The sequence below is a fragment of the Syngnathus scovelli genome, chromosome 13, assembly GCF_024217435.2.
Source record: "Syngnathus scovelli strain Florida chromosome 13, RoL_Ssco_1.2, whole genome shotgun sequence".
Taxonomy (NCBI): Eukaryota; Metazoa; Chordata; class Actinopteri; order Syngnathiformes; family Syngnathidae; genus Syngnathus; species Syngnathus scovelli.
In genome coordinates, this window is record NC_090859.1 from 6,779,026 (window position 1) to 6,806,040 (window position 27,015).

The following is a 27,015-nucleotide window of genomic DNA, read 5'->3' on the forward strand; positions in this document are numbered from 1 at the left end:
CTCTTGACTTATATCCAAAAATTAAACTGTCCTACTACTGATGCAAGACTTTGTTGGGCAATCCAGCAATCAGAACACCAGCAGTAGGGTATCAAATGCTTGCCATGAATAAAATAACTAACCAGTGTGTTTGAATGATACAAAAAGTGTCCACAAGGGGGCAGCATGGATCTTTCCGCATGAACATCAGAATGCATAAGGTGAAAATGAGGGTAATCTGTACTTCTACCACAATGAAACAATAGAATCGGCCTTACCATGCCACCCTGCGAAGTAATCGTTTAAAATGAACCTAAAATGTCTCCAGGCGTTTACGGACCGTGCTGTGCGCAAGGAATGACATATCAAAACCTCATATAGGTTGTATGGTGGCCTTCATCTTCAAACAATAGTATGATACAGTCATACAATGTGATTGTTGTGGAGAAACCTAGCAGCTCGTGGCCACACCCAAAGCAGGGCCGCCTTAACACGTTGGACCAGTGATGATTCCCAGAAGGTGTGTCCCGACTTTCTGAAGCAGAACCGTGCGTTCGTCTCCTCCTCCTTCTCCTCGATCGTCCCCGCCTGCCGCCAGGGTGTTGCCACTCCGCCCAGTGCCCGGAACAAAACGAGCAGAAACAGCAGCCGCAGCAGCGCCGAAGCTTCGCGACTCTCTCGTGAAGACGTTTTTAGCTTTCGCCTTCGGGCTTAGGCCGAATAATTGTGCTACGATTTGGGAATCTAGTTGCACTCGTCCCGGAATTTACACGCCTGCAACCAGTTCGGATTGTGATCGAGTCTTGGAGGTTCTACTGCAACCATGGGGGACGTGGTTTCCTCTCACCTGGATGAAGGCAAGCGGGAGATGATTACAGGTATGAGAGGAGGGTGTGCCTCAACAACACCCTCTAATTTGGCACAAAGCCCAAACTGGAACGACATTTTGGTTTGAGTCACATTTTATTTGCCAGCAATTAGTCAGCCGTTGCTCGTCGCTGTACAGTGTAGCCCATAAGCAATGTCAAATATTTCGAAACACAAATGCACCGGTTTATTCGTTACTTATTTAACTACTTTTGCTCATATTGTGCCGCCCAAAATAGATTATTAATAACAATCATTAGTTGACGAGCGAATCGACATAATTGCTCGCAAGTGTCACCCACCACCACCTTACCCCGTGTCAGTACAAAAACATCACATTTGATCACAGCGGAGTATTCTACTCAAGCTTACGAAAGAGTTGTGTTGCCCAATGTGCTGCTGGCCCTCTTCCCAGACATAATAAGTAGGTTTTCCCAAAAGCGAGTATGTTTGTATAAATTGGTAGTGGCTGCTATGTATTTGAGTCTTGGATTCCTCCAGCCTCCCACTGACGTGTGGACCCGTAGATTGTGTGGGATTCATTCCAACCAGGCGCAGAGTCTACGTGGGGCAGAGGAGACGTGTCGAGGCCGGTGTCTTGGCTTCTAAACACTCGCCACTGAAAAGAGCGAGCTGGGCAAAGGCTTTCAAACAACTTGGGAAAAGGGAACACATTACGATGAGGCACATAAAAGGACGTTTGCTTTAAGTTCACATCCGACATGAAAGCATTCAAACGACATGCGGGTACATTAAAAGCGATGTTTCCTCGCACTGCCAAGCCGTATGATGAAATAAATGATCTTTGTTTGGGTCATTTTGCTCGTAATTTTTTAACTGTGTACACAATGATAGGAGTCGTTCATATGTCTAGTAGATATAACCCACGGGTGTCAAACGCAAGGCCCGAGGGCCAGATACGGCCCGCCACACCATTTTATGTGGCCCGCGAAGACAAATTGTGCATCAGATTCGTGTGTCATTACTAGAATTGCAAGTTGTCTTCACTTTTAATAATATCTTCATTTTTAAATATTTGACCAGTTTTTACTCGTCTGATTTGAAAACGACTTATTTGTCCATTTGTTTTGTAGCTTTTACTGTATATAATGTGAGGTGTTCATAAATTTATTTGGGTTGACAGTCATAATGGCCCTCTGAAAGAAGCTATGACTACAATGCGGCCCGCGAATAAAATGAGTTTACCCACCCGGTTACATTGTAATCGCTAGACATATTAGGACATCGGTTACTAGGCAGAATACGTGAAACACGATGCTATGTGGACTCAAAGCTGTTGAGAAATTATTGAACTCTGCATTTTCAAAGGGAAGCTACAGGATGACATTTGGGTACTACTACACAAAGCTGACCTTCACATGGCAGGCTGACTCGTTTCTGGATGAGTGCCCACATTCACAATCTCTTGAGTGAATTGTGCTCATACCAACATATAGGTCGTTTTTTGCCTTGACACTACTTTTCCTCTTCTCTGGCACTCAACTTGGCTCAGTTTTGCAAGGCTGGACAAAACAGAAAACTTCAAAAACCACACTGCAGTTAATGCATTCGTCAGAAAGAGCCACGCTCATTGCTAAAAAAAACAGCAATAGATGAGGAATGAGCATCTCCTGTATTTACCTCTCAGCAGGTGACTGAAGGTCACCCAAAAATTTATTTTCAGAAGTGTCAGAGCAATGGAAACCTTGGTCTATATGGTCGGAATACCTCAAGCTAAGAAAATAGTGTCAGTATTTAATGTAAATTCCAGTCATGCATCATCAGGTGCTGCAAAGGTGAATCTAGTCGACCAATGAGCGACGTGTATTAGTAAACATCTCCCATAATGTGTGATTGTATCGGAACGACCCGCTTTTAGTTCCAAAAAACAATACTTGATAGTGCATGCTTTTGTGAATAGAAAAGTGAAAATTGTCAGTAGACCGATGTTTAGCTGTTCAGTGAAAAAAAAAAACACCTTTCAACCTGAAAATGCATGGACAAAATGATGAGAAGAAAATGAGTTCAATCAGTTGACCTTGCGCGTATCCATTTCACATACTGTGTACTGAATGTAAAATATATTGAAGCAAATTAAAAAAAAACAAAAAAAACAACTGGTCTGAGGTATCTGTTGTGGCACTGAACCCAACAATGGGCTCTCAGAAATACTGAACACAATTGCACGCTGTCTAATGGCTTAAACAGGTTTTGTAATTATGACTTCTACGAATCTAATTTGCTGCCCAGATCTTGTTGATCCTCACAAACTGTTTTTATGCATCTCATAAAAATAACAGCAATCAACCCATTTGATTCACACTAATTGACTTTGGGACCAAATTGTCTCAGACCCCCATATTATGTTTTTTTCTTGGTTTTCATCCAAGTATCTTACTCTGTGAATAGATCGTCTCAGGTGACATTTGTCGTTGATGGTCAAAAGGCGTTGTCTTTACTGGAAGTTGATCTAGGAGCCAGACAAACTATACATACTGTAAGATGGAAGTTGTCCCTATTGGATCTTCTCACTAAACATTACCTCGTCTATGAAATTAATTGCTTGGGGCTTTTGACATCCATTTGAGAGGACTGACAGGTTAATGTATGATTCTGATTTGCTTTAATGGTTTGGAGTTTCAGCACCCTTTTCTCTTTGGCATTTGACAACCTGCAAATGTTTGTTTCCACGAGTATTTTTAGATGCCATTGTGATGTGGCGTGGAATGAGAATTCATTTGGTACATTTCTGTGTGCAGATGCATTTTGTCTCAGATTACAAAAAAATGCAAATTGTAAATGAATGGAGATAATAAAATAATGTTTTAAGAAGAAGAGAAATCTACAATTTGACCCTTTAAACCACCACCACCCACTCCTTACTCTTTTCTTAACTTTTGAGCTGCCTTTTTGACTCCATATGGTGTGTATGTTAACTCCTAAGGGCACATTACTGTGTGATCACTATGAAAATGGTAATTATTTTGTGTGTAAGAGAGCAGGGACGTGCAGTTAAATGGGCATCAATTATACATTGCCTTTCTCTATTCGCGGGCTGGTCATTTCTCGATACCCCGTGAATTGTAGGGATCAACTAAAATGTTATGTACCCCCAACACACAAAAAATAAGGGTTAAGACAAAATTAATTAAAGTGTTATGTTTTTGACTGTGTGTGTGGACGAGAGAAGGGAGTGAAAGGGAGCATAAGCTGTGCAATGTATCAGAAGCGCCATAAAAGGGCAGGCCAGTAGCAACCTTGAAGATATTCCCCTTCGCTAACCTAGCCTGATAGAGCTCATTTCTTCAAACCAGCGTCCAAGTTTGCAAACTTCCTTTGTGCTAGGACAGCAGGCAATTGAGTTTCTTTACCTGATGATTGAATAGAAACAAGTAGAAAAACCTGTGGCATGGCTTGTACTTTCAGAACCTAAGTTCTCCACTACTGCCTGCGACACTAGTACGCATGACACTGCTATGATTCATTCTCACCTAAATTCTGATTTGGTGTTCGTTTTTAATGGAACAATTTGCATCTCGATTTGCACTACCATTGTTTGTGCATGATGAACGATCACAAAGTTGACGCTCCAGATATGACACAGGATTTATTTTTTTCGTGTGTTTGTGCGTGGCCAAAATATACCGAAAACATGATTTTTAGCCATGAAATGTATATGCTGGGCAGATAAAACACTGATTTGAAGTTTAAATCATTCCAAACAACTTGGGTGATTCATTCATTTGTTCTTGCTGTCGAATCACATTGTCACAGGATGATCCTCCCATGACCCCACAAAACACTTGCAACACACTCGCATGTTAGCTCATAACGTTGTCATCAGAAAGTTTGAATAGCAGAATTGCAACCTAAGTCCTAGGGATACATGCGAAGTTACCACCAGACAAGAAAAATGTCCTTGGTTGGTTTTGAATAATATACAAATGTAAAGTACACGTTACCAAGTGTATTACAATATTTAAGACTGTATTGTGTCAAATGGTTAAGACCAAAACAGCAGCTAGCATCATGATAGCTATGATTTGTCAATTCATATTGGTCATTGTGTTACTAACAAGGTCAGAGTTGGTTATGGTTCTGTCTGTTTACATTTCAAAGGCAGCCTGCCAATTCTTATGGTTAAAAGAAATAGACCAACCGTTTGGTAGTCTCCTGAAATTCCTAATGGCCACATCTCACCTGAATGAAGTAAATGTTTTTGCTGTCCTTCTTATATGGACCAGACACTTTCTGAACAAAAAAAGACATGTATATAAAAAAGAATGAACTACACAGAATAAATTACTCATTTTATCATCATGATTTCTGTGGCATTGGTTCCCTAATCTGGAATGTTTTACAAAAAGGGCAACGAGTGGAAAATATAGAGTTATTACATTTTTGGGTGAGTAATGATGCATAGACTTAGTGCTCTCAAACCTTTTTCAGGATATGGATAGTCTTTAGACCACATAAGCAGTATCCCAGTATAGTATTTTCATCTTGCTAACAAAATGCACCTAGACTGGTCCCCTTGAACTACACAACACACACCCATTGGAACAAAAATAACCTTCCCTGAGAGCTATTTGTGTAATTCTCAAATTGTTTTTGAGCCATCTAGTCTTTGAATGTTTTGAGTGTACTAAATATAAAAACACACGATGCATTTATTAAGTTCTGGTGTCACTTTTTTTCTTTGACACATTCTTGTCACATCAGTGCTACCATGTCAGCGCTTTGCTTCCTGCTCTCCAACTTAAGGTCAACTCCCTTTTTCCTTTTGTCCCGTCCATAAACATATCACAGTCAACACTGTCTGCTGCTGACGGAGCCAAATACATCGACTCACTTTTCCAGCACCGGAACGTGGGAAAGACGCACATCCCCTCCGATATTTTCTTGGACGGAGTGTTGAGGAAAAAGAATTAGGAGTAGAACTAGGTCAAATAGTGGGGAGACCATTATACAAGAATGGAAACTAATGGGTTTTGATTGATCTGTAGAGGAAGACACTGCTCTAAATCAGGTCTGCAACTGACAATGACTATTACCGTATTTTCCGCACCATAAGGCGCACTTAAAAGTCTTTAATTTTCTCAAAAATACACACCTTTGTGTGGACCCAATTCCAAAATCTGTAAAGTTGTTTTGTGTGGCTTCCGTATTATACAGGCGTAATATGAAGACCCAATGAACCAATCAGAGGACGTTACCTTTTACGTAGATCGGGGCAAAAAAACAATTAGAGGACTGTACGTAACACGTTGAGCACATACCTCCGCCGCCATTGATAAATAAATACTATCGTTTGTGCAAAGAAAACAGCATTAGGACCCTCTAAAATGGCATAGACAAAGAGACATGCTTACGAGGCACAATTCAAGCTTCCTGGAAAGCTGGGATCATTGCTGAAGAGCACCGTGACAACGATGAGACAATGACAAGGGAACTTGGCATGTCAGATGGCGAACTTGCCCAACTGTTTAATTTGGATACAGAAGTTGAGGACTTGGACTGATTTGCGTATGTGAGTACAGTAGAGTACATGGTTAAACAATAGAATAAAGTACAACCGAACTCACTGTCTTGCTCCTGTGACGTTTTTTTGTTTTGTTTTTTGTTATTTTGTTTACCGTAAGTCATGGCATACATGCGCCCTAAAATGCGGTGCGCCCTATGTGTGGATTAAATAAAAAATAGACCCCGCAATTGAGTCTGTGCCTTTTAACTAGAAACGCCTTATGGTGCGTAAAATATGGTATTTGTAGTGTAATCCCTCGTTTGTCGAGGATAATTGGTTCCAAGATACTCATACAGCCCCAGACCATAATGGTTCCAGTAACCCATATCCTGAAGACAAGCAGACTAAGGATATGGGTTACTGGAACCATGTCCTGTAGTCTGATGAGACCAAGATAAACATATTTGGATCAGATGGTGTCCAGCGTGTGTGGCGGCAACCAGATGAAGAGTACAAAGACAAGTGCATGGTGGTGGGAGCGTCATGGTCTGGGGCTGTATGAGTGCTGCTGGCACTGCTACAGTTCATTGAGGGAACAATGAATGCCAACATGTACTGTGGAGTACTGAAGCAGAGCATGATCCCCTCCCTCCATAAACTGGGCCGCAGAGCAGTATTCCAATACGATAACGACCCCAAACACACCTCCAAGACGACCACTGCCTTCCCAAAGAAGCTGAGGGCAAATGTGATGGACTGGCCAAGCATGTCCCCAGACCTAAACCCTATTGAACATCTGTGGGGCATCCTCAAACGGAAGGTGGAGGAGCGCAAGGTCTCCAACATCCACCAGCCCCGTGATGCCATCATGAAAGAGTGGAAGAGGATTCCAGCGGCGACCTGTGAAGCTCTGGTGAACTCCATGCCTAAAAGGGTTACAGCGGTGCTGGAAAATAATGGTGGCCAAACAAAATATTGACATTTGGGTCCAATTTTGACATTTTCTGTTGGGGTGTACTCACTTTTGTTGCCAGCATTTTACACATTCATTGTTGTATTTTGAGTTACTTTGAAGTAACAATACATTTACTTTGCTATCCAAGCTCTACAGTGACTACTTAACATTGTCTCAGAGTGGCATTTCTTCACTGTTGTCCCATGACAAGATATGATTAAAACATTACAGAAATGAGAGGAGTGTACTCACTTTTGTGAGCTACTGTGTGTGTGTCTGTGTGTGTGTGTGTGTGTGTGTGTGTGTGTGTGTGTGTGTGTGTGTGTGTGTGTGTGTGTGTGTGTGTGTAAGTAGATAGATAGATAGATAGATAGATAGATAGATAGATAGATAGATAGATAGATAGATAGATAGATAGATAGATAGATAGGCCTATGGAATAATTGGAACCGCAACTAACGATGAGTCTGATGGTGAGAGTGCTGGAGTGGGCGGCGGCAGTCCAAAAACAAAATCCCGGACAATTTTGAAATTACCTCTTGACATTTTTTTCGGTCTCAAAAGTAGGACATGTCCAGGAAAAAGAGGACGTCTGGTCACCCTAAACTGGAGCTATAATAGATTCAAACAAGCCAACATGCAAAAAATGCTTGAGAGGTTTGATAATACCTTTTTTTTTTTTAAACTTAGTTAAAACGAATCCAAAATTGAAAAAACATTTGCAGTACCCTCATACTGTCTGCTGATGCGTTGTCAGTCTTTTACATTCCCCACTGTAAATTTGTGTGTCTGTTTTCACCTGCAGTGAAGACTGGAGATGTGATGAGACAGTTCAGTGAAGTCTATAAGCAGCAATACACCGTCGCTCTCTTCAACTGCGTCCGCTACGAGATAGAAGGAGGTGGTGGGCCTCAATCACAGTTGCTCCACAGAAAGGCAAGTTTGTTAAGCAGTTTTCTTTCATAACCGCAAGGAAAGCCTCTAACAACCAGGCTAATTAAAGGCTATGCAGTTAAACAGCATTCCCTCATGAGTGTAGTGTTGTTCCAACACTACACAGATTAACTCTTTATTATCCTGTGATTACACACTATATTCTGCACAATGTTTCCCAGCATATAGAAATTGCCATATACACACATTGCAAGAGACATGTTGAAAATTCTGCCTTTACATAATTCTCAGTACTTATTTTGTAGTTGTGTGGAACCTTGACAGATTCCATATTATATTCAGTGATACCTTAGGATACATATTTAATTTTTTCCATGACCATGCTCCTACCTCAAAATGAATAGAAATGCTATTAATTTTTTCCAGCTTGCCACCCAAAACCTCAAGATTGTTTTTAAAAAAAATTTTAGAGACAAACATGCACTGAACTATTGTACTTTGTAAAATCATAAAACAATGACATAATTAAACACATTTTTGTCACCCCCTTGTCCTATAATTGTGATGCCCATTCTGGTTTGTGTGCCTTGGCCAGCAGGGATACAAGAGCAGACCTATGGATATAGTGTGCTGAAAACTCTGCTCCTCTCTTATCTGTTCAGTACGACAATATTAGCCGTTCTTTGCAGGGGAGAAAGAATATACTGAGTTTTGTAGTTGTTTGTCTACATTTGTTGCAACACTACAATGCTTTTCCCATTTAAAGTAATAGAAATGTATGCAAACCCAATTGTCAAATGAAAAAAATAGGTTTACCTCTGTGAGATACTAACTCGTAAACATAAACAATCATATTACCTTTGCACACAAGATAATACACAACATCACAACAAAGCCAAAAGTAAATACTTAAGAATGCTTTAGTCGGTCGAAGTCATGACAGATATTTTTTAGGTGTTTCTAAATTGTAAAATATTCCACTGTATACTTTTAACACTGATGTGATTTGTTTATAATTTCAAGAATATAAAATGTCTTTTACGTGGATCTTACATCAAAAAATAGTACGTCACATTAGTCCAGATGATAAAGCAAGTATGTCCTTGCTCAGCAGGGTGACTCATAAGCCACACTTAACAATCTTGAAATTTTTTTTTGTATATGAAGATGAGCAACAAAAAACAAGTTGCCGGGTGATTTATCAAAAAAGACCCTGACAGAAAAATGTGACAAAACTGATTCTAATAATTACAACAGCCATCCAAGTCCTGAATCCGAAAAGTAGCCTCAGTCCATCAAACTGCCAACACCATATTTGGCTGTTGGCCTGATGTTTTTTTTTTTTTTATATATATATATATATATATATATATATATATATATATATATATATATATATATATATATATATATATATATATATATAATCATGCTATATTTACAAAGAATGCAGTAAAGTATGCAGTACTTTTACTAAGTACTTTTTCACATGGGGTGGATAAGGTGTTTTTTTTTTTAGCTTTTAATAAGTAAATGCAATTAATTTTGAAAATGCAGAAACCATGAGATACAACTTTCAATAGTGTTCTCTCTTTAAACCACCACTTTTTTTAATCATCATTTTGGTGTCTGTCATGCATGCTTTTCATGCAATAGAAAGTGGTGCACATTTCACACATAATCAGAGTTGTTGGAATTCTCTTGTAGTGTTTAATTCCTCATAATTTGAAGGACAAGTGTGTGTCCCCGTGACATCACCTACTCATACAGTATTAAATAATCAAAGACAACCTAAAAGCTGTATCTATTGTCTTTTTGTTGTACTGCTTTACTTTTATCTTGTATACAAAAAAAGGAAATCTTGACAATTTCATCAGTCACCAGCATACAGAAAGGTTTTCTGTCAGAAAATACAGAATGTACGTACATATAACAATATATTGGAACTGACAAAACCAACAATTTAGGTTGATTTAATTCAAGTGAAAAGAAATACATCAATTTATTTTGTGTAGAACTTTGACCACCCGAATCTTCTCCCCTCCCCTTCCTTTTACCCAACTAAGACTATGGAGTAAAAGCTTTTTGGGCAAGAAAAAACATGTTTAAGCTTTTCTTCTATTATGACTATAAATACTTTTTTTTTTTCTTTCAGGATCCTTTGGCTGGCCGTTCAATCTTTTCAGGGAATTTGTTCCAGTACCTAGAGGAGAATCGCAAATGGAGAAATCGTTTTGTATCAGTGCCAAACAACTATAGCATCAACCTGTATGAGAGCAAATCAGTGGGTTCACTTTTCTTGCAACTTCATCTAATTTTAGCTTGGTCATTACCATATGTAATTGTTTATTTATTTATTTTATTTCAACAGGCACATGAGCGTAGTCTACATCCCAAAATAACCATCAACTGTGCTGGCTACAAGGCCCTGACCTCCATTGAGGATTACATTGAACTGATTAACACCAGCCTTCCAGGTACATAGTAGACCGACAATCATCTCGTTCCTTTAGTGCTAGTAATAGCATAGCTACGTAGTTGGAACAATTGCTGTACAAAACTTGCGTGTATGATAAATCATTAACTAAACAGTGAAGGCATGCTATTTGCCAATGTCTTAATTATTTTGTTCTGTACCTCGTTTTAGATGTCAAAGCCAAATTGGGCAGCAGTCCTTTTATCAAGTGTGCAACCCAGTTCCCACTCATCCTATGGCACCCGTACGCCCGCCATCATTACTTCTGTGTAATGACTGAGAAGGAGCAGCAGAAGTGGCATGCCGTCTTGCAAGACTGCGTCCGGCACTGTAACAATGGTAAGAAAAAACAGAAAAATGACATTGTTCAAACATGCACATGATATCGTTAGCACTCTCAAATTAAAATGTACTGTAACCATCTGAGATGGAAAAAAGAGAAGACACTGGTAATTTTAGCAACACCAAAAGACCTGGAAGATAGTGGATAACACTGGTGAAGAAAAAAAACTCTTCAAAGAAGTTGACTAACTCAAGAACATTCTCCAGGAAGTAGATGTTTGTGAGTCAAAGACAACAAGCAAGAGAAGACATCATGAGACTGAAAAGTTCACCGTGAGATGTAAACCATTGGTGAGTGTCAAAAATAGGAAAGCCATATTAGAGTTTTGCCAAACCTCTCAAAGAAACCCTTTCATGGTTCTTGAAGAACATCCTGTGGACAATTGAGGCAAAGATCCACTTCCACTAGAGTGATGGGAAAATGCGTATGGAGAAGTAATTGCCCATGAACCAAAACATAGCACCTCAATAGTGAAGCATGGCAGTGGTAGTGGTGGCTTGGGCAAGAATGGCTGAAAATTGAACTGGCTCCCTTCTGTTTATTGATGACGTGACCACTGGCAAAAGTATCAGGAGGAATTTTGGTGTGTTCCGTCCAATATTATCTGCTCATGTAGCATCACAGTGCAGATGGACAATGAACCTGCTCTCCACAGCAACTAGAGTTTTTGAAAGCAAAGAAATTGAATGATAATGATAGAACTTTCTTCATTCCACAGCGGGGAAATTTACTTGACACAGCAGTGTACAGAGTGCAAGAATACAAGAGACAAGTGCCAAATGTAAAAATGGATAAATAACAGACAAGGACAAAGACAATTGCCACTAGTAGCAGTAGAGACGAAACACATGAACTTGGTATGTTTAATGGCGAACTTGCTCAACTGTTTAATTTGGATACAGAAGATGAGGATTTTGATGGATTAACCCAAAGCGCCTTATGGTGCGGAAAATACAGTAAGTGAAAGTCGTTCAAACTCAAAAATGAGTGTGACGCTTGTAAAGTCTATCTTTTTGTCAACTAAATATTACACAGTCATGCACAAGTAGTAATTAAAAATGTCCACATGAGGTAAGGTAAACAGTACATGTCTTTGATCTACTGCTTATCTTATGCTTGTGTTATAAAAATGTCAGAAACACTTTGTGTGAATCATGAGAGGTTTGAGTTTGTGGACAGGACACCGGTCAAAGTTCCTAATATTTTTGTGTTGCGGTTATGGTCACAGAGTGAAGAAAATGGCTGATGTTGCTCCCACTTTGTCCTCTTAACAGAATTAGGAAACAAAGTTAGGCGATGTCTCAGTTTAACTATGTTAGAAGCTGCCTTTGTGCTGTTGTTCTTGGAATGAAAGTGGTTTACAATCAGTTAGTGATGCATGCTTTGCTAAAAAGGAATCTCTAGCTGGCTGCCACGCTGTTGTTGTAAAGGAAAGTTCAACGGAGGGAGTCTATGCTCAGAACCATAGCTTCTATGGCTATGTCCAGCAGTGGAAAAAAGACATGAAAATGTAGTACTGAGTTGTTTTTTTTTTTTTTTTTTTTCTTTTTTTAAATTAAATATGTCATAAATTATAAGATGGACATCAGCAGTGATGGCACTTTGGTCATGGACTATGGCTATGTCCAGCAGTGGAAAAAAGACATGAAAATGTAGTACTGAGTTGTTGGTTTTTTTTTTTTTTTTCTTTTTTTAAATTAAATATGTCATAAATTATAAGATGGACATCAGCAGTGATGGCACTTTGGTCATGGACTATGGCTATGTCCAGCAGTGGAAAAAAGAAGTTAAAATGGAGTACTGAGGCTTTTTTTTTTTTTTTTCTCTAAATTGAATGTGTCATAAATTATAAGATGGACATCAGCAATGATGGCACTTTGGTCAACTTAAGTTCAGAATACTTAGTGCCTTGTAATTATGAAGAATTTTATTAGTTACAACACAACGTGGTACTTAAAAGTCTGCGCTCATTTATTATTTATAAAACCTATTCCCAAGCTAATATTCAATCTTAGAGGGATAGAAAATAATACATTTTCTTAAAAAAAAAAAAGAAATTGTGATCTCCAATGTTTTTCTCCATGATGCCAAGCAAAATGCATTTTGGTGCCCCATTGGTATGTGCATGTTATTCAATTGAGGTAATTGCCCACCAATTTGCAAATGAGCACTTTGCAAAATCATAGATGAACAACAACTAATTCACTAACACTAGCCGCACACAGTTTTGGGGGTGCAAACAAAAAGCTAAAAAATGCTGGTGTGAAATTGGCACTACTTGGTGAAATCTTTATTTATTGCCAGAGCAATTTGGGGGAACAAGACATTCATCTATGCTTCCGGCATCCTCACGATGGCATGTAGTCCTGATGTAGTTGAGAATCACTGCTCGATGGCATACTACAAAATACTTGCTCACAGTATTTTTTTTCTAGCAGATACTAATTTGATAATAATGCAGCTCACTGACTGCAGTAGTACACACAAATGAAAATCTAGCAATTAAGTAGCCTAAATCACAAAACTCATCGTTAGTCAAGTTAGTCTAATCATAACAGACACGATATAGATGTTTGTTGTATAAAGGGTATAGTATTCATTTATGTTGAGCACTGTATACAACCATGAGGTTTTACTGTACATGCATGGAGCTGTGAAGACACACCTTAACACCAGCCAGCGATTCCGATCAACGCTCAAAGGCTTTCTTTATAGTAGCTAAAATTTAACTTATTAGAATAGATCTTGATGTGTGCCAAAGGTTACAGTGAAAACTGAATTCTTATTTAGTAAATGGTTATCTTTTAGCTTCAAATGATGCAAGAAATAGAAGCAAAATTTGTTGGGGGTTTTTCACTTCATAATCTTTTCTCAATATTCGCATATACAGTTGGGAACATACCCCAAGTGCTGAAACGAGTTATGTGGCATTTTTCTTTTAAAATGTCGTTTAAATTCAACAATTTCAGAATAGCCCAATTTGGTTAGGGAGGAATTAACGTTGACTTTAAATACATACCTGAAAGCATCCCAAAAAGGGGAATTTTCCTTACGCCATATTGATGCATTCCTATGCCCAAACCAGACGTAAGGTGTAAACGTGTTAGAAGAACAACTAGTGCATACATTTTGGTCATAAAAGAAAACCAGTCCCTGCCTGGACCCAGCCTTGTTCAACCTTTTACTTCTCAACACAACGTGTTTGGGCATGCTCACTTAGTTCCTGATTTACATTCCATCTGTGAGCCTGGGTCATGAGGAACCCAGACAGTGTTGGTCTTTCACGATAGCAATGGCATGCAGAGGTTAATTGCATCACTGTGAATTGATGACATTCATGGCTTTACGTTTACAAGCCCAGTCTCACCTTTGTCATTTTAAAGAAAAACAGAACAGGCAAAAACTTTTCCCGGAGGTCATAAAATTGCTTTACGGATATGACACTTGCCCTCTATGCAGGCAATTTAAAAATGTGTTTTGATTAGCTCTGTGCACCCTGTTTTCTTCAAGGGAACATCAAATTTTACAATCCAAACCTTGCCTCTTTTATTGCAGATGAGGCAAAAGCGTATAGTAGGGCAACATTGACGTTGGTAATGAAATAAATTGAAGCTCTAGCACTGGCCGTGTAGTCTCAGTTGTCACACACACTAATTTTGTAGCAAAACATTCGGCACAGCTTTTCCAAAGCTATCATACATGATGCATGACTGAGTGAATTCTTCATAGGGAATCAATTAACAGCTACAGACCACATGAGTAAGTAAAAACTGTTTATGCAGGGCAGTTGTCAGCTGAATACAAAAAACAACTGGGATGCTTAATGAGTTAAAAATAACTCAAATACACTAGAGGCCTTAATGATTTGCACAGTGCCATGTAAATCATTTCTGCTCAACAGTGACCTCATCGCCCAGAAAGCTGGGGTTTATGTGTCACTATGAATGTACACCGCAGAATTAAACCATGAGCTGACCTAAATGTGCGCCTTGGCAGTAGACTCATGGTAGAGAGCACATACAAGTACCAAAAAAGGATTTGGAATTTATCCTATTGTACACATCATTAAAGTATGGGGCTTTCTAAATTATCAGGAAGAAAGGGCAAATTGTAAAAAGGTTGAACTGAGTTTGCCCTATATTGTAGGAAAAAAAAAAAGTTTTTACATATAAAAACGGCACTTGTGTAACTACGTATGTTAAGTACGGTGTGTTTTGGAGACTTCATTTACTCATGCGTTACGTTGCTAACCTTTAAATATGACTTTGCTCTGAGACCAACATGAAATAGTTTGGTCTTCACTCTGATGAACCAGGGTCTCATATTTGCAGTTAGAGGCACCTATGAGTTCCCACGGGCCTCCAGAACACCATCAATCACAGCCAACACTCCTCCCCCTTCAGCTATTTAAACATACTTGCTTTCCTTGTGCCTTTGCATACAGATATCAGAACACATGTAAAGCATTTTAATGTACAGTATTTGTATAAAGACCACTGCATCTCAGCAACATCTAGACACAATTTTAGTACCCCTCTGTTAATGAAATAAAAAGACTCAATGGCCACTAAAATATAATCAAACGGATAATCATTCCCAATATTTCTTTTGAGTTGACCCTTAAGTGGGCATAGCGTGATATGAACAACTGTTGTGGAAGCTAGCTTGACTTGGCTGGCTTGAGCGCAGTCCAGCGTGTACCACACGAGAACCTTCCCTGCATAGGCCGACAGTTTGTGGGGTGGTGTGGTGGTGGCTAGCCGGTGACAAGGTGGTGGGCTTGGGCAGCCATTTTGCTGTATGCAAATTGTAAAAAAAGCAAGACTGGAATTTGCCACAATTCATCATGACAAAATGTCTAAGAGAATTTACTTTGAATGTATGATATACTGTGTATATACTAAAACGAGAGCTTTTTGGCAAGGCCCAACAAATTCTGTGTTCACAGACATAAAAATGAAAAATACAAAGAAACAAAACATTGTCTTTACTGTAAAACATGGAGGAAGCTCAGTCATGTTCTGGGTATGCTTTGCTTTTTCTGGAACAGACCTCCTTGAATCTGTGCAGAGTACAAGGCAATCTCAAGACTATCAAGGCATTCTGTCTGTAGAGAAATGTGCCAAAAACATTGGTCTCTGTCAAAGCTCTAAGGTCTTCCAACAAAATATTAATCCAAAACACACAACTAATATAACATACAAGAATGACTACCAGCAAGACATTAGACTTTTTCTCAAGTGGCCGTCTATAAGCCATGAATTCTTTTGCTGTTGAAACATGCTGTCTGGAAACATCTGTTTGTTTTGGTTGTGAGTATTTCATTCCCTAAAATAGGGGTATCGAGAATTTTGTCCACGTTTGTACAGCATATGGGATCGGTTCATATTATTTTATGTATAGATCATTTTTAGACTCATGAGGTATTATTTGAACCATTTGATAAAACAAGAAGGACATTGGACCTAGATGATCACAATTACTGACCCCTGATCTATGGTATTATTGCAGTATAGTACAGAAGTGTACTTTGTCATGCTAAGAGGTCCTTAAAATCATATGGTTGATTTATTTACCTACACTTGAAGAGATAAATATCAGAAACACCTCTATGAACACAAACAAATATATAATAATGTAAAGTTTATCAAACTAAGTTTCACATGTATGTACAAATACTTTAAAGCCTTGAATTGATTGTTTAGATAATCTTAGATAAGCTTAGATAAGGCCGTTGTCTGGTGACTTTGAAGGCCTGGGAATTTTTTGTTAAATAGATCAAATAGAGTGCAGTACGCCCGGCAAGTAGGGAAATACCTCCAAATTTATGCCGTGGTAAGTGCTGCCACATGTTCTATTTATACACAGTGTACACACAGTCACTGCAGAGGAACTGTATAGTCTAGTGGTTAAACCGTTTGGCATGGGAACCAAAAAGATTATTAGATGTAAAAAGACATGGCTTGTCGGGAATAAGAAAAAACGCAGGATTGGGATTAAAGAATCCTATGTCAATACTTATGATACTCCATCAGCAAGTATAATTATGAACCAAAACATAACCAACGATAATGTTTCAATTTTTTTGTTGCAGCTTGTTAAACCAATCAAACTTTATAAAGACTGAGCTAAAATAGATCTGACCTGTACTTGTGCATCACGTACCTCACAATTCGGATACCGTCTCACTTTGTCACAAAGCAATAAATTGGGCTTTCACAAGGTCAACTGTGGCGCATGTTTCCTTAAGTTAGAGCGAAACTTCAAATGTTTCTGTTTTCTCTTCCTGCCTCAACTTCACACATCATCCAGCTATTTTCCCGGGTTCAGAAGGTCAAGTAGGGCAAAGTTGGTGTCATACAACACTTGTGTTTGGCTGTTGTGATTGGGTTGGGTTGGGTTGCAGTGCTTCTCAATTATTTTCAATTATTACGCCCCCCCTGGCATCCCCCTCCCCCCCCCCCCCCGCCCTACATTTTCGCTGGTATGGAAAGGCGTAGACCTGGCAACATGTCTGATTTATTCTTCTAAGTCTCAGTCTAGCATCTACATGTAAAATTTACCCAAGATCATCGTCCACTGGCCCCTTTCACCCATCACTGCAAAATTATCAGGGAGGGGCAACTTCCTGTCTGGCTCACACTGCCCCCTCCTACCAACAATTCCTTACTCACTTCCTGACTTTGTCAGCCTCCTCTGAGTCAAAGACCTGGAATCACAACACTGGCTTGTTCATAGTTTGAGGTAAAGTTTTAAGTGACAAGTGACAAAACAGAATCATACGAGCAATTTGCCAAAAATAAAAATGTTAGCTCTTCTTACGTCTTCTTACACAAGATCTTATTTAATGAGAATACTTTCAATAAAGGTGAACTACTAATCACAAAGTAATTATCAATGTCTGGCTCCGGGTTTTATATCCTGTGGTCTTGATGGCTTTGTTGTTGTTTTTTACGTTAAAGCCAGTTCAGTCTCACTCATCACATCAACATAACCACATGACAGTAAGTAACTTCCTAAAAATACAGCACTCTTGCTGTTTTAGCACAGCTCCTGACGTTCCTGTCACTTGGGTGGTTGTCAGTAACCATGTGACTTCTGTCACAAACAAAAAAAGAATCTTCCTCTTTTGAGGAATATGGCAAACATTTGGTTGTTTAGACTCTTGAGACACAAAGATTCATCTTTGTCATCTCCTATAGAAAATTCTACAAATGGCCAGGTACTAAATGCAATTCACAGCCAGAATGCAATTATAGACATTCTCTCATGCCACAATAAATACATGAACATGTTGACTTTTTATTCATCTTTTCAAGAAGTAAGGTGGTTGCTTAAGTGTGCACACCCTTTTATACCTGGAACCTGGCTGTGTTCAGAATTAACTAATCTGCTGTCTCTCAACTAAGGTTAATTGTGAGATGAGCTATTTAATTGTTTTTTGTCTTTGTTTTTTTTTTGAATGAATGAATGAAACAAAGATTTAACGTTTTGGCCATTTTGCATAAAGGCCATGTTACCGCAGATATACGTGGGCAAACACAGGATTTCAGTTGTTTATTTGTACTTCCTCTTTTATAAAGTTAAAAATAAATAAATTATCTTAATTTTTCATGTCTCAAAAACCTGATGTTTAAACAGGGGTCTGCAATAAATAGTCACAACTGGAAATCATCAATGCAATCACACGAAAGGAATCCTATTAACTACGTATATTAGTCCTACTGTGATGATATTTGTTTTTCGGCTTCTTGTATTGGTTGATGCAATTTTCTTCACATACACAACGACCCTCTTCCAGGTCTCCCTGAGGACTGCACTGTTCAGACGCCAGCCTTCACTGACAGTGTGAGACTTCATAGACAAGCCAAAGGACATTATGGGACCTGGGACATGATGTGTGGAACTCCTCCACAGGTTGGGCGCTCTCTCTCTCTTTCTACTTTGATGACCTAACCCTGCGCTTGGCTGGCTTTTCATTGTTCATTCTGCCTTCCTCCTTAAGGGCTTAAACACGTACATTACCAAAGTTTGAAAACTTTATGCTAGGTTCACTGAATAGAAAATAGAAGGCTTAAGTAAGTTACACTGCAATCAGTCTTCTTACTGAAGTCTGATTTTTCCCCTTTCACCTTGAAGAAATATAATCATTGTAGCAAGTGATTAAAAACTCATTAAATAAATTGCTCCCATTTTACCACACCCAAGTCTAATTGATACTGAATGCCATCTCTCAACCTATCACCCTTGCCCCTGGCCTTGTTCACCTCAAATGACACATAAAACTGTATTAAAATATAAATACAAATGTTTTGGCCATACAAAAAAAGAGGGCATTTTCTTCTTCATGTGCTCACCCACTTCAGTAATAATAGTAAGACAAGAATGCATGAACACATGGATGTAGAAGATAGCTGATTTAACAGCATGTAAAAGGTCACACGCATACTATTGAGTGGGTCTCTCTTTTCAATGAGTCCCTTTCAGTTTTCTAAGAGAGCTCCTGAATCACCCTGTGTTCATTGCTGTCACCTTTCCCTTGCTTATTGCATGTTCTGTGGCTTTAAGTAATGCTGTGTTTTAAGTTTTGCTATGTGCTACTGATAGACTGTACAGGTTTAGAAAAGATTGGGTGTTCTACCAAACACACTGTATGTACTGTTTCAAATGTTCCTACTTGGTAAGATTTTCTTAGTTTTTAGGTTTTGGTAAGTAACAAGTTTAGTTAAGTGCTTCTGAGTAGGCATGTTAACCCCACACAAATACTTTTTGTAAAGCAAATCAGTATTACAGACTATGAAAATACAACATTTGTTTCATAATGACTTACGCAAATCAACTTGTCTGTTCTTCAACCGTTTCTTTTGTTACTAAATGTGATCAATACGCAAAAATGCTTCAGATCCACTTTCACGTGTGTTGATTGAATATTCTGCACATCGATTAGTTCGCTCAACATGCTACTGTTCAGTTCTCTGACATTATAAAAGGCAAATATTAATAGAGAATGGGTGAGCACACAAAGTAAACAAATTAGTATTACAAACAAGTTAATATTTCACTTTGGCCATTGTTCTTTTTGAACTATATAACATTATTTTCCAATACTGCAGATGAACATACCGAAGCATATTCACAAAGCATTTTTCTGTAAAAGTGTGTCTTTTGGTTTCATTGAGGCTGGCCCCCTCCCCACACACACCTCAAGCCAAAAAAAAAAAAAAAGGCCTGGAAGGCTATCTTCAAAATGATTGCTCCAATTGAAACATTTGGGCTATTCAGCCATCATCACTTAACTCTAAATGTTTGTCCTATGTCCAGATTCTGGCAAACCTAGTGATGGAAGGTCTCCATCCTGAACTGAGAAATGCAATTGGTCCTCGTCTGAAAGGAAAGATGCAACAAAGGCAGAGAGATTGGATGTTTGTGAGTTCCCGTGAGATTATTACAATGTTGCGCAACCACAATGAAAGAGTGATAACATTGCTTATTATTGTCATAATAATGTTTTTTGTAGATCTCTGATGCAGTTTACAGGCAAGTTTTGGCCCAGACCACCAATGAGTATGATACTCTTCTTGACACCTGTAATGCTCAGAAGGTTCAGCTGGACACCAGGCTGAGAACTGACATGGACCAGGTCATAACATCTAAAGAACATGTCAGCAGTAAGATTCGAGGTAACTCAATTCACTGAGCCCCCCAACCCTCTCTATAACTTCACATGCTGGGTTTTTTAATGACAAAACAACATACCGGACTAGTATAATGATATAAATCAGTTGATGCTAACTATGCTGTGTAACCTGACCTTGGCAAGCTATAGTTAATGCTTCATTGGCTGTTGTCATGTGTGTATTAGTGAGATGATGTGGTGGATTTCTTGCATCAGTGATCATAAGCACGGTGAGATGGCTAGTCTGCAGACTGGAAAAGGATACGTTTTTAAGTGATATCATTTGGACATGAGCAAAACGCAGACAGTGGGAGTTTAATGCAACGTAACAAAAATGTTTGCCTTTTTCCTATTTGAGAGGCATCAGTAATTGGAGAGCGTCACTGTTGTTTTCTTAGATCTACCAAAGCCACTACTTTTCAGGAAATCAACATAAAAACCAATCTTGATTCAACACACCACCCCATAATGATTAAATTGGTACAATCACTTCACATCCAAATCAGCCGTCCCGTCGAGACCCCGATCATAGGTGTTACGCAGTTTTCACAGACGTTTTCACAGACGTTTTCAAAGGTCTTGGAGCCATGACCGAAGCAATACGTATATAAAACTATATATAAAACAATTTATAAACCTTGTCAGTGTTATATTACGGATTGAATTTGAAAAACTTGAAGCTTTAGCATTTGTCACACCATAGCGTTAAATGTCACAAAGAAAAGTACTAACCAGTTCCCGTGGCCTTATTCATGTAAGCAAATGATGTTTACTTGTTTTCTTGTGTGTGGCGCGGCTATGTGCAGCTCTGGTGTTACCCAAAGCTGAGTCTCTCCTGAAAAGGAGTGTCCAACCTTACATCAACTCCATCTTAGAGGCCCTTATGGAGCCTACCAGCCGAGGGTTTGCTGAGGTCAGGGATGTTTTCTTCAGGGAGGTGGTGGATATCAGCAAGAACTTGTTAAATGGAGGAGACAAAGAAAGACTGGGAGAGGTTAGTCATGATTTGGTCAGGGCACATTTGTTGCTTTTATGTCGTGCCACCCTGCTCTGTGTCATGCTGTGTCTATATTTCTTCTCAGCATATGGAGAGGCTCTCTATGCTTGCCTTCCACCCAGTCAAAATGAAGAGTTGCTATGACAACGTGGAGGAGCTAAACCTGGAGGGACTACAGCAAAGGTTCGAAGTGTCGAGCCCGTCTGTGTTTGTCAGCAGGGCTCAAATCCTCATGAGGGAGGTGAGAATCCAAGCTGCCTTTCTCCATGGAATGTTCACAGCTTGTCAATACCTAGTCAATACAGCGTCAGTGTGGCTGAGAGCGGCAAACCTGTTGGTTGGCTGAGAAAATCTTCACAGTTGCCTCTTAGTGATCGTGCATGACATTTTAAACCACTGAAATACTTGTGGGGGTTTTCTTGTTTTAACAGCAAATGGACAATGCAGTACACACCTTTGAGCAGCTGCTGCAACAGTCTTTAGCTGGCCAGGGAGAAAATGACATGTGCAAAATCATTCAAGGGTGTCAGGACAGGGTGCTCAAGGTAAACTGACACGAACGAATACAGACATCCTACAGTGTAACAGATTGTTGAAAAAGAGCTTTCATACTAATGAGCTGCATTGAGAAGAAAAAGATGGTATAGCAGTTTGTTACTCGTCTCTCCCCACAGAAGTATGATTACGACAGCAGCACAGTACGCAAGAAGTTCTTCAGAGAGGCTCTGCTCCAGATCATAATCCCCTACATGCTGCAGCAGCTCGCACCGTCTTGCGCTCCCGTAAATACTGCATTCTATTTTTACAATTTTTTGTCTTTCTATTTTGCTTGTTGTATACTACATTATATTATCAAGAGTGTCGTGACTCAACTGCTACATCCTCACGTCAATTCAATTTGATTAATGTAGTACCAATTTAGTTATGATGCCGGCAGGCTTCAAAAATGATTTCACACAGCAATTAATGGTTTTTCTTCTTCTGAAATATTTGTATTACATTTAATTCTGTTGATGGAGACAGCCATAGGAGAGATAACCAAAAGTTCTGCCTTCTATTAGGCCTCAATCACTTTAAGGTTTAATGCTGCTAACCATGTATTGCTTTATAGGTACTCTTTTTTTCAAATTAAATGCTTTATAGATACCATTTCTTCAAATTAAATTCAAGATTTGATAGTTAGTACTGTTAAACCAGCATTGAAACAATACTATTTACAATAATGTACTATAAGGTAATGGTTCACACGTAGCCTCACAGTTGGTGTTGGGTTCAATTCCGGCTCCAGCCTTTCTGTGTGGAGTTTGCTTGTTGCCCCTGTGCTTGCGTCCGTTTTCTCTGGGTTTCCTTCCGCATCCTAATCCCGATTGACAATGCCAAATTACCCGTAGGTGTGAGTGTGAATGCAGATGATTCTTCGTCTACGGATGTGTGCGCTGCAATTGGGTGATGTGCAGCCCAAAGTAAGACTTGACTGGACTGGAATGGACTAGTAATAATGAGACAAATAACGAATGGTCCCAATGGACAATATTAGACACAGCAGGCTTTTATTGAATGATGCTGAAATTAAATAGAAGAATCTGTGTCCACTTCCTTCACAGGAGCTTCCACGTTTTAAAGAGCTCATCTTTGCGGATTTCTCCCCTTTCCTTCTTGTGGAAAATATATTTGAGGAGGTGGTGCTGCAGTCTGTCACGAAGGACATAATGATGGGTAAGGAATAAGGAAAGAAGACTGATAAATGAAATGTGTAGTTGTAGTTAGGAAAATCACCAAATGACTTGCTGGATTTACACTACAGGTCAAAGTTCCCAGTTTTTCATTTCAAGTGACATGTTTTCAAAATGTCACCGTTACATCCACTGAAAACATTAAATAACCTTCATCCGGAAACCTAAAATTACATATTAGCAACACTGGGCAGTAAGAACATGGAAGTAAACAATAATAGGAATACAGATGTTCACTTTATATATTAAATGCTAAAGATTCTAGCGTGACCCTTTCATGATTTTGTTTGCCACAGTCACATTTTTTTTACAATTCAATGATACCTATTTGTTTTTATTATTATTTAATATCTAATTTACAATAATTGTATTTTAATGTGAACATTTTTGCTTTGATTTAGATTATCAGAGTATTTTTATTGTATGCAAACGAAGACAGCTATATATTACTATAAAGTGTCTTGCATTTTATTAGGGCTGAACAATGATCAAATTTAAATCCACATCCAAATGCGATTTTTAAAACACGACTGTAATTTAAAAAAAAATGCTTAATATCAGTCAGTCACTCACTTTATTTCATTTATATATTATTTATCTATTCGTGTTGTGTTTTATGAAACATAAAAATTGATAAAGCCACAGATTTGTTCGCATTATTATAATCTCATTTATGATTTACTGATTTTAGTTAACACCACACTCGTTAGACTTGTGTGATGTCATAATGAAGTCAGTGTGTTTTAATTCATGGTTCAATTGTCTTTATTTTACGATAAGCCTAACCGGTAAAACCAGTTTATGTATTGTAAAGCTGATATTCTTTATTATAATACTGATTGATTAATTGCTTTTGTTTGTTAAAAAAATACAAGGCATATTGGCGTTGAAGAATTAATCGTATATTGAATCAAACTATTAAGGGTAATCTAATTATTTGTCAAAATTGTTCCGCCTTGTCACATTGGCAGATATCGGACATCTATCAGATTTTTGTTTGATTTAAAAAAAAAAAAAAAAAAAAAAAAAAACATTTGAATTGACACACTTGAAGTGTAAATCCAGCCTTAAAGACTTGCCATGAATGTTATTTGTGACTGTGCATTATTTTCCTATGTATAGCTGTGAAGGAGGCTGCTGTCCAGAGGAGGCACAATCTCTACAGGGACAGTATTGTAATGAGCAACAGTGACCCTGACCTCCACGCTCTTGGCGAAAATCCTCCAGTGGACTGGGCCACCAAATTTGGCAACGGTCAACCAGAGGTTTCTCTAAGTGGTAGTGGTGATTTTGACGGAGATTCCGGAAAAAGACGCAAGCAAGTCGTGTCAATGATCCAGCTCGATGGAGTACCTCTACCCTATGAGTCCTGTTTGGAAGTTCCAGGGGTGGAGCTTATCCCCGAAGAAGATACCGTACAGTCCAATGATACAGAGGAGCAGGCGCAGGGCAATGAGTGCAAGGAGCCAAAATCTCCAGATAGTGTGGAGGAAATCAGAGATCTGATCAATCCAGTGATGGAAGTGGTACTACCAGAAGAAGCCAAAAGCGACATGTCCAACAGGTCAGTGCCAACATTGAGCTCCATCACACCGGAGGATGAAGTGCATGGGGAGATGAGCCAAGTCACTCCTTTAGCGGAGGATGTCCCCTTAAAATCTCCACAAGAGAAGAAATCACCACAGTCAATGCTCCAGCAGTTGGTAGGAAACAAGAAACAGGAAGACGATAAGGAGGAAGCGGCGATTAAGAGTGCTATTAACGAAATAGAATTAGCAGTACAGGAAGGTGACGGCGAACAAACTACGGAGGTTTGCATAGCTAAAGCTGATCTGTCACCACAGCCACCATTGGCCACTGACTCCACTCCAAACGATCATCCTCAGTCTGTCAAAAATAGCCCAAAAAGCCAGGACAGTCTCATCAAACCTGTAGAAGTGGATGTAGTTTTAGCGGAGGAAGACCACCCATCCGCAACACTCACTTTGTGAGAGACCAAGGTGTGTTGTATATGGACTCGCTTTGTATCTTTTTCTTGTTTGATGTTGCACACCTCAACACCAATTTATTCCTTTGCTGGAAATTCTCTGAGATGATTGTTTTTTATGTATGCAGTAATTCCCACGGACGCTTCCTTCATCTTTTGTGTATGGCAGTTGAATGCACCATATGGTGTTGTTGTTGTTGTTTTTTGTTTTTTTTTAAATAACAATCTGAACCCTGCTGATAATATTCCAGCCCAAAAAAAAGCACCATTGGGGTCCAATGGGAGACTATCTAAAATATTAAGCGTTAACCAATTTCGCAATCACGTGTTTACAGTAATCAATCGATCTTCCTTGACAGCAGGGGGAGCTACAGCTATAATCCTTTGTATGTTGCTTTAGCTACTACAGTTTTCCAAACTATTTTTGCAAGTGTTTCCATATTTATAATATAGTCTTTACTTAATGCGTGTTTTAAACGATTGCGTTCATAGTACTGGCATAATTTATGGGAGTTTTTAAACATTGTCGACTGCATGAACGTGAACATTATTGGCTTTTACATATCTCCATCTTCACTATAAGTACATCGGATCCAACTTTGCGGGTGTCTTCTTAAGCACATTTCCTTTTTCATTCATTAGACTCAAAGGTTCAGTTTGCTCAACTCAAATAGGCCTTGTGAACCATGAATTTTTTACCTATTCGTCACACGGAGATTGGGATGAGTTATTACAAATTGCAAATTACTTACTGCAGAAAAAGCTTTGTGAGTTTAATCATTTAGAGACGTTGACAAACCATGACACATTGACATGAAACACAGTTAGTGTTGACGCTTTTTACACCTACCATAGAGGTCAAATATTCCGTTGTTAAAAGTTTGTGATCTGTTTTTATCTTAAATGCTGAGAAGAGAGTTGCAGATCCTTCTCTCTCTTTTATATTGCTTATGCTTTATTGTGAATCCACCTATTGCATCATGGCACGTTTGTCAGAACATCTTTGTTGCTAGCATTTACAGTGTTGAACTATATAATGCTTTCAATGGAGGGGTACTGACAACTCATTTATTTATTCCTGTACCTGTGTGGTTCTGCTTTTCCAGATCTTGTCATCTTGAAATATGTACAAACAATTATTGATTAATAAAGTTATTTCCTGAACTCTGCTTTATTGTTCCATTATTTTTAGCATCATTTGTGTATTTTGTTTTAAAAACGCCTCCATGTGGCTGTTTTTTTTTAAATTACCAATATTGATGATCAGTTATTCAGACAGTAATTGCTTTATTGTTCCATTATTTTTAGCATAATTTGTGTATTTTGTTTTAAAAATGCCTCCATGTGGCTGTTTTTTTTTTTTAATTACCAATATTGATGATCAGTTATTCATACGGCAATTATAATCTGTTGAATTTGTCTAGCTCTTGTGGCATTATTTATTATCCCATAATCAACCTGACATGTCTTCACCCATCTGTAGTTTCTATATTCAGCTCACCTGGGGTTGATATTTAATCTTTACAAGTAATGCAAAAGGAGTAAACAAAGAACTGGTAAGGTAATATCTATCTTGATTTTGGCTTTTCAGCGGCTGTCTGCTACCTCAAAATTCAACATGCAGTAAAAACGCAAATTTAATTA

At 38.7% G+C, this 27,015-nt stretch overlaps 1 protein-coding gene across 1 annotated transcript; it reads left to right on the top strand.

Moving 5' to 3' along the window:
* Positions 1–568: 568 nt before the first annotated feature.
* niban2a (niban apoptosis regulator 2a) lies at positions 569–26,540 on the top strand. Its single transcript, XM_049737188.2, has 14 exons — positions 569–857; positions 8,071–8,201; positions 10,315–10,443; positions 10,531–10,636; positions 10,807–10,974; positions 18,780–18,895; positions 20,300–20,404; positions 20,496–20,658; positions 21,461–21,648; positions 21,737–21,892; positions 22,083–22,196; positions 22,326–22,433; positions 23,256–23,367; positions 24,507–26,540. The coding sequence occupies exons 1-14, from the start codon at positions 803–805 to the stop codon at positions 25,373–25,375; spliced, it is 2,520 nt and encodes an 839-aa protein (XP_049593145.1). The 5' UTR covers positions 569–802; the 3' UTR covers positions 25,376–26,540.
* Positions 26,541–27,015: the final 475 nt, after the last annotated feature.